At 47.3% G+C, this 8,638-nt stretch overlaps 1 protein-coding gene across 1 annotated transcript; it reads right to left on the bottom strand.

The window, feature by feature from the left end:
• Window positions 1-5,659: 5,659 nt before the first annotated feature.
• On the bottom strand, window positions 5,660-7,504 carry LRRC30 (leucine rich repeat containing 30). The gene has a single exon (XM_034995842.1). The coding sequence runs from the start codon at window positions 7,249-7,251 to the stop codon at window positions 6,346-6,348; it is 906 nt and encodes a 301-aa protein (XP_034851733.1). The 5' UTR covers window positions 7,252-7,504; the 3' UTR covers window positions 5,660-6,345.
• Between the last annotated feature and the right edge of the window lie 1,134 nt (window positions 7,505-8,638).

Below are 8,638 nucleotides of genomic sequence, written 5' to 3'. Positions count from 1 at the left end.
GAATTTTATCATAAGAGTTCAATTCACACTTTGGAACACATAATGCTTTTTTTTAAAGAGGAAATGTTTCCACCCTGAAGTGCCCAAATCACGTTATTGAACCAAATCCAATGAGCTTTTTGTTTTTAATGGAAAACAGATAATTACGAATCTTTTATCTTCCAGAAAAACAGGAGGGGTTTTGAATCAACCAATCAACAAAGCCAAGCAGGACTATCTCTTCTGAGCCTCCAATCCAATAAAAAGTTAGAGGTGGAATCCAGACAATTTGGAGGTCTGCAAACTTGCTTCAAAATTAATGATATTTTCTATGGTGCCGCAAGGAGATATTAAAACACTCATACTGATCTTGACCAAGCTCCTCAATGTTTTTTTGCTTTTCTTGAGTAATCACAATGATTATAAGCTCAGCTGTCTATTCACTGAGACATTCGATAGGGGAAGACAAAGCAAAAAAACAAACAAAATACAATCAGAATTTTAAAACTGAAGGAAGCTTGAAGTGAGTTCACGTCAAAATAAGTTTAATTACCTCACTTCACAGAAAACTGAGGCCCGGAGAGGGTAAGTCATCTGTGTGTATGGGTTCACTTCCTTATTTGCTATTCATTCATTTAATACATTATCATTGCGTATCTTCTGTATCTTGGATGCAAAGGTAAGAGTCAGCAAAGAATTCAAAGTCTGATGGCAGAACCAGTCAGGAAAATCAGGAGCACCTAGGTCGTAGCTGAGTCTGGAATGCAAGGCCTTTCCCATTTTCCAGTGGGACACATTCTGCTAGCCCACATCTTCTCCAGTCTGCCATGTGATAGGAATCATGGGGAGTGCTTGTCAGACCTACCCATGCCAAGCCCTGCCCTGGACCTCCTGAATCTGAAGGTACACCAATCAGACCTGGGATTCTAGATGTTTAACAAGTGCCCAGATGAACCCCATCACAATGCACCAACAGGGTTTCCCTGTGCCAGCCAAGGTCAAGGATCTCTCACCTCTTACTGCCCTATCTCAGTGGGTAGCTTCCACCATTGGCTTAACAGTCCCACATCACACCGTTCAGGGAAGAGCCTACATCAGCATTGCTCAGCATAGAGTCAGCGACACAATTACGGACTTGAACTTTAAAAAAAAAAAACAAAAACCTAAAAATAAGAAGCCCAGGCCCCACTTAACCCAGCTGTATCAGAATCTCTGAAATTGAGGGTTTCTTTTTTCAAGTTCCACAGGGAATTCTGATGAGCAGTCAGTGTTGAAGACCACTGCCAACCTGGGTCCTTTCAGAACCCTCCTTGCCTGTAATGAGGTGAGGGAGAGGCTTGGGAGTATCTCTGCAACCCATGGTGCATGGTGCCACTATTATCATGCTATGCCCTCTCTCCGGCCATGTGCACGCCCAACATCTTAGATTCAGGTAGGAAAAAAAAATGCCACACAGGTGTTACAAAGCAGACTGCTCTGGGACGGTGAGATTCACAAATTTTCCAAAGGACAAAGCAAAACAAAGCTCAATAACTGTCATGTTGGATTGTGTGTACCTCATACTATTGTAATCACAACACACTTCTGCCCCTCCTATAATCTCACCAGCATGCCTTTGTATTCACTTACGCATCTACTAAGGCAGTTTTCCTCCCATTTAGCTGTTTAGCCGAGCCTATCTTCTTGGCTCCGGATATGGGAGTCCCTGGAGGGTGGGGATCTTGTTCCTTTGTCATGTCCCCAACACCTGCATAGTCTTCGGACGAAGGAATGCAGTTAGTGCCGTGCAACTGGCACGTCTGGCTGTCAGTGCAGAGCTCTCCCTACCACCTGCAGCGTCTCTGCCCCTGTGCATGCACAAGAGTGATCGGCGTGACATTCAGGAGACAGAAGAACACAGGCTTCTCTAAGTGGCATGTCCTGGCACACTGGCTTCTGGGGAACTCCAGAAACCAAAGAACATGGGTGATGATATAATGTTCCATTGGCAGCCACTAGTCTTGTAGCTTTCACAATGTATGTATCTCTCCAGAGCATCAGGAAATACTTTGGCACTTTGGGGATGGATGCCAGTTCATTTTTTATTTTCTGTCTTGTGCTGAAATAAGGAGTGAGTCAGAAGCAGCAGAAAATAAGCCCTCTCCTTGCAAGTAGATTCCTTTGACACTACTTTAAAAATCTGCATAGCAAGCTTCATGCTAATCGCTTTCAGTGATGTTTGCCTAATGACGCCCAAGCTCTTACAAATTCATTATGAGCCCTCTCTGCTTCCCTTTTATTACTATGCTGTCCTTTTCTCTTTAATTAGTAATGCTCTGGATTCAATGCATAACTTGACAGTTAACTTAAAAGGAACATTTGTAAAAAGTTCTTTTCTCCACAAGGTCAAGATTGTTCCCGTTATTATTTATAGTAGCTTTCATGTTCTCTGAATTTTATTATGTTTCCTTAAAATATTTGAAGGTGTTGTATTTTGGTGTTCTTGGATGAATTATAATTATTGGGTACTGGTATTTAGTTGCACATTTCATCCAGGCTGGGTATTTTGTGTTTCTCAAGTATATCTCACACAGTACTGAAAATAATTCTTTGGTGGAGTAATAAGATAGAGCACACGTAGGTGCTTAAATAGTTATCGATGGAACAATTGAGTAGGACCTTCACTTTAGCTAAATCTAGCAGGTTGAATTTCTGCCTTTTTTGGTTTTTACACCATTTTCTGGACTTCTGTCTTTCATCATTTGTAACAGCACCTCAGTGACTCTGTCCAGACTCTCCCTAGCCCATCCGTATTACTGAAGAGAAGCACCCCAGGCCAGCTTCACGCACCCGGTAATCTCGGGATGCTGATACCTGCCTGTATTTTCCAGAGACCAAGCCCAGGGTCCTTTAATCTTCCTCTGTTTGTAATGTATAGCTACCAAAATGCATATTCAGTATGTGCTTTGAGGCTTATGAAATAGAATCTTAAAAAGCAATAATCCATCACCATAAGAAAAAGGTTTCGTTTAGTGTGTCCCTGCAAATAATAACAGCATTCCCTCTTTCCCTTTCCAGCACCAGCATGACTCCATTGTGAGATACAGGTGCACGGCTCTGACGTCACTCTATCTTAGGTAACTACAGACAGGCAGTCTATTAACTAAAGCCTGAGAATGGAGCACAATTCTTCTATTAACTATTTATTAAGTCAACAAGCTGAGAAATGACTTCATTTTTCTTTCTAATGTGCAGCAGTTTTATGCATTTAGCGGTATTATTCCTCGAACAGATGTGTCTTTTCTAAGTAATCTTACTTTCCCATGAACCTAGGATTTTTTCTTAATTGTATGCTTCTAGTTTGCAACAGCTTCAGAAGGTGTTTCTGAACACACCACTGAGATTGCTCCATACTGAGAGCCAAGTGACATGAAAACCACAATATCATTGGGAATGCGGGCCGCCAGCTCCCCATATCAAACACCCAATTAGTGCGTATTCTTTGGCTAAATACACTCAGCAGCCAGTGCAGCCATCCTCAGCTCTTTGATTTCCAAAGCCTTAGAAATACCTGGGAGTTATTTGAATGTGGCAGTATTAGAACTACAAAAGAGAAACAAGAAGCATTCAGTCAGTCAGCAAACTGCAGAATTTGACAGCAAAGACACTGAAGGTTGTATCAAATTCCCTCCACGTTAGTGTTTTGAATAACTAAGCACTTTTTTTTTTTCGCTCGGCACTTCCCTTTATCAATAAAAAGGAGCATTCACAAAGAATCAATATCTAAAGCATATTGGGCAACTACGATTACTTTTATGATTTCCTCCACGCCAAGCATTAACAAAGCAAACCGTGCCACTATACTTTTGAAAGGTACCAATGGCAGCATGGCAGCGGACAACCAAATTGACACCAATTTTTTCCTATAAGAAGGTATAATCAGCTCTTGGGTCACCTTCAAAATACGGTCCCGTGCTTCCCCTGGAGTCGAGTTACTGTGGGAGCAAGTGACTGAAAAAGCAAGGAGAGGAAATAAAAGGACGGTTCGGCGGAAAAGCTCGGTGCTGCTCTCCTGGCCCACCTCTCTGCCCAGTGCAAGGTCATGGAAATTTAGTGTGAGCCCAAGTGGTTCTTCAGCGGCAGACAGCAACAGGCGTGATTCTGGCACAAGCCGGCGTTTGTCTGACAGCTGCATGTGCTCCAGCCAAAAAGCTGCAGTAAGCGATCTGCCCAGTTCTGCTCTGCGGAGGAAGGCTCACCCTATAATGTCCCACTGAGTCATGAGGTCAAGGAAGAATTCCACTGAAGTCTTTAAATAGCCTTGGCTCCAGCAAGCTAATGGGGGTGAGGCTACTGGAGTGTGTCTGTGTGTGCCTGGCAGGGACACGCACATCTCGGTACTGTAGGAGGGGGCGTTTAGAGGGGTCTTCTTCAGCTGCCTCCCAGCGATGCTGGTAAGATCTGTTTGCAGTGGTTCAACAGAAAAGCTCATGCACGAACGTGCTAATGGAACTCTGGTATCTGATGCTAACAGCAGGAATTGGCTTCCCTCTTTCAGGGATGGGAAAATTGACTTGGGGGTCCATTGGGAAAATCACTTTTCCTATGGATAAGTTACGTGGACCCCTTTGAGCAGCTCCACGCTGAAGTTGCCTAAGCTCGGAACCTGAGAGGGTGCTACCCACCGCCCCAGCGCTTTGCCACTCTTTCCCGAGTGGGGTAAGGGGTGGGAGATTGGGACAAGATGGCTGGAGTGAACGGGGGGGGATGACTGGCTCACCCCAGTCATGTCCTTCGGTCACTGTTCTTTGGTTACTGAGGCTTCAGGGCTCAATCTAGTCTACACTGTCCACTGTGGCCTTTGTTTACATTTCCCTTCAGCAGGGATCACGACCTGCCATACAGTGTAGAAACCCACGTGGGTCTGTCTCTTTCACCAGACCATGAGTTCCTTGATAGAAGCAGCAGGGCGTTATTCCTCTTGAGCTCCTAGCCCAGTGTCCAGCCTACAGAAGAGAAAGGTCTAAGAAAGATAAGTTTAACTAAATTAAACTAAGGGTATTAAGAAATTAAGCAAGTCTTGATATCGTTTGCTATATTCTGTAGACAAATCAGCCCCCAAACCTGAGCAGTTGGCTCTCCATTGATCCGAAAGGACTGTACTTTCTTCACTGCCATCTTTTCTTTGGAATTTCTTTACCTCAAAATAAATGGTTATGTCTTAGGGGCTCTTGGCTCTTGGCTGCTGTGACAGCAGTAAGATCCAATGACCCTGGTGGCAGGAATTCTATAATTGCTCATCCTAATGTCCATGTTCATCTAACAGCTGTGTACTCCTAGAATTAAAAGCAAAACAAACAATATTTTTACAGAGCCTTTTGTCCAAAGAGCTTTTAAATGTCGCCAAACTCATTTTTAAAATGTCCACGTGTAAAAGCCAAGTGGCAGATATTACCCTCCTTTGAATGTGAAAAGGGTAATTACTTTCTTGTGTGTGACTTGCCTGTACCTTACCTCCTCCTTCCTGCCATTTGGCCATTTTCCCCCTCAATTATTAGCTCACCCCTGAAGGGCAAATCTAGTAAGGGAGGAGACGAGAAAATAGAATCAGATGATTTAACTATCGGCTGGTGTCTCTAGAAAAGCTCAGGGATATGAGGGTGGGTGCCAGGGGATTGGGAAAGAAGGTTGAAACTGTGCATTAAAATTGGTTTGTATTTATTATCTGATAGCCCTCATGCTATTCCCGTCACTCACCAGCAGACGTAAACATGAGCAGCTGGAGGGTTACTGTACAATCATTTTAGAGACAGATTTGTTATGATTGTTTCCCCCAGAACTCAGGGGAGAAGCTCTGCCCAACCCGGTCATTGCCAGCAGAGCAGTCCTCCAGCCTGCTCTTTGGTCCCCAGTAACGCTTGATCAAGGCTGACGTAGAAGCATGTCTCGCCGCTGCTCCCCGACTGCAGCTGCCAGTTCAAGGGCTGAAACCAGATGGTGTCAGTGTCCGGTACCATACTGGGCCCACGGCACATCCTTAGCAAGTATCTGACTTCTGAGTTCCCTTGAATCAGACTGGCTGCCTCCTATTCCAAGGGCTGAATCCCACTGCTCCTCATAGGAGTCAGAACGGTTTCTCTTCAGAGAAAACCCAAGACCCATTTCCATTTATGTTTGGGATGAGATGAACATCACATCAGGGGGCTTCTCAGGCACATTCAGAGGTAAAAGCAAACACCTCCATAGAATGGGTGTTCGATACCATTCAGCAAATACAAACGCAAGTGCTAACCAACAAGAACAGTAAGAGCAGAGAGCTGAGACTGGAGCAGTACCCAGCCGACAGGTGTCCACGAGTTGGCGACTGGCTGTGCCTCCGGGGCCCAGTCAGTTGTGCTTTTTGTCCTTGAGGTAACTGAAGAGCATCTCGAGGCCCCCCTCTACCAGCTCCGGCAGAGGCTTGGATAATGGGTTATGGGAAATGTGGAGCCCTTTGTCCATGGGGTTCCAAGCAATCCGCCCCAGTCTCCACAGCAGGTAGAGCTCGTCCGGGAGGGTCTGGATGTCATTGTTGTTCAAGTTCAGCAGCTCCAGGCCGGTGAGCAGGCAGAGCGACCGCGGGAAGGAGTGGATGTTGTTGCTCTCTGCAATGAAGATCTGCAGGCTGACCAGGCACTGGATGCTCTCGGCGATGTTTTCCAGGCGATTGGAGCCCACGTGCAGGAAATCCAGCTCCTTCAGCGCAAACACACAGATGGGGATGTGAGCAAAGTAGTTGTTGCTGAGGTTCAGCTTCCGCAGTCTGGAGAGGTCAGCAAGGCTGGCAGGAAGCTGGGAGAGGCAGTTGTGGGACAAGCTCAGGACCTCCAGGCTTCTGCAAGTGCTCAGCTCAGCCGGCAGCTCCGTCAGGCAGTTCATGTTCACGAACAGGACCTTCAGGCTCTTGAGGAGGCTGATTTCTTGGGGCAGGCTCCGCAGGCGGTTCCCGCATAGGTTCAGGACCACCAGCCGACTCAGCTTCCCCACATCGGGCGGGAGAGCCCTGAGCTGGTTGTGAGATAGATTGAGCTTCTGGACCTCAGACAAGCCCCACAGAAAGTCGGGGATGTCCGTCATTCCCTTGGTGACCAGGCTGAAGCTGACGTGGCGCATGCCCCGCTTCAGCAGAGCCCGGGGGTCCTTTCCCAAGAGCAGGCTGTCATCCCACGGGGAGAAGGGCTGCCTCCCACGCAGGAGCACCATCCTCCTGGGGCCCCTGTCCCTGCAGTGAGCGCTTGATGGCTTGGCCCCCATCTTCCTTCCTTTTCACCCACTGGCCTCTGGGGAGGTTGGGAGGGTGTCCCCCAGCTGCTGAAAGCCGAGCTGTCGCCCGCAGGGAGCTCACGGAGAAGTCTCAGCGGGGCCTCGCAGAGGCCCGAGCCACCCCGCCGTGGTCCGGCCCCGAGGGCGGGTTTAGGTGGCTTCTCTGGGAGCAGCCAGGCTGTAATGGTATACTTGTCCCTGAGACTGTGGAACTGAACTGCTCGAGTCTCTCTGAATGCCACAAGACAGCTGTCACTGTCATTCGGCCCCTGTTTTATTGGCCCTGGTGTGTGCAAAGAGGTCACAGGGAGGCTGCATCTAACTTTCCCTTCTCAGCTTTTCTTGGGTATCGGAGCTGAGCAGGTGATAAGCCAGCCCATCTCCAAAAAGCAGCAAAGTGGAAAAATAAAGCCGACTGTACAAGTGCCAGACTGTGTGCGTGGCCGCGGGAACTCATCCGGACCCCTTCAGAGTGACCGTGAGCTTCAGGAACGCTAGTGACAGAGTACGTTTCCAATGGCAGGGATGGTCAGATGATATGGTACACACCTGTTTCAAACTTTGTTGAGTTGCATGGTTGTGAAAAAGTCATGGGAGGAGCCTGGACACCTGCAATCCTCCGGGCCAAAGATTTCTGCACGGTGCTTATCACAGGTGACTCAGTGAGGAGAGAGTGAAGGGGCCCAGACGCCCCACGCTCATTTCAACCAGAGACGCTCTTCAGTCATCTGTTTCACTCTGGGCTTCTGGGGGGAGTAAGGCACGCTTTAAATGTTTTGAACAGCCACTTGAGTGGCTGTCTTAGTAAGGTTAGCACAGGGTGCCCTCTGTCCTTGAAGAGCTCAACCGATCAATTGCTCTTCCCTCCCCTCCCTCTCTCCCTCCTTCAACACACTCTTTCTTGAATTATAACAGTTAATTTATACCTCTAGGTATGTAGAGTTAATTATTGGCATCATGGGCTGAAAACTGTCCCCCCAGATTTCAAATGTTGACGTCCTAACCCCACCCCCCCAACCCGTACCTCAGATGTGACTGTATTTGGAGATAGGGCCATGTGAGGACACAGGGAAGACACAGTCATCTGTGAGCCAAGGACAAAGGCCTCAGAAGCAACCAATCCTGCTGATACCTTGATCTGGGCCTTATAGCCTCCAGAAGGATGAGAAAATAAACTTGTGTTGTTTAAGCCACTCACTCTGTGGGGCTTAGTTACGGCAGCCCTGGCAAATGGTGGAGGAGGAGGCGGACGCATTTGCATAGATGAAAAATCCTAAAACTAGGTAGTGATTAAGGAGAGGAGATAGCAAGGGTGAGGATCCAGGTTCTGGAAAAGGGCTTGCGGTCTGGAGCGAAGGCTGGTTGGTCCGGAAGTGTG

This window comes from Mirounga leonina, unplaced genomic scaffold (assembly GCF_011800145.1).
Source record: "Mirounga leonina isolate KUSES-001 unplaced genomic scaffold, KU_Mleo_1.0 Mir_93, whole genome shotgun sequence".
NCBI classification, from domain to species: domain Eukaryota; kingdom Metazoa; phylum Chordata; class Mammalia; order Carnivora; family Phocidae; genus Mirounga; species Mirounga leonina.
This window is presented reverse-complemented; position numbering and strand designations above follow the sequence as displayed.

Coding starts and splice junctions, on each gene's coding strand:
- LRRC30 (XM_034995842.1), bottom strand. CDS start 7,251: ATGGGGGCCAAGCCATCAAGCGCTCACTGCAGGGACAGGGGCCCCAGG.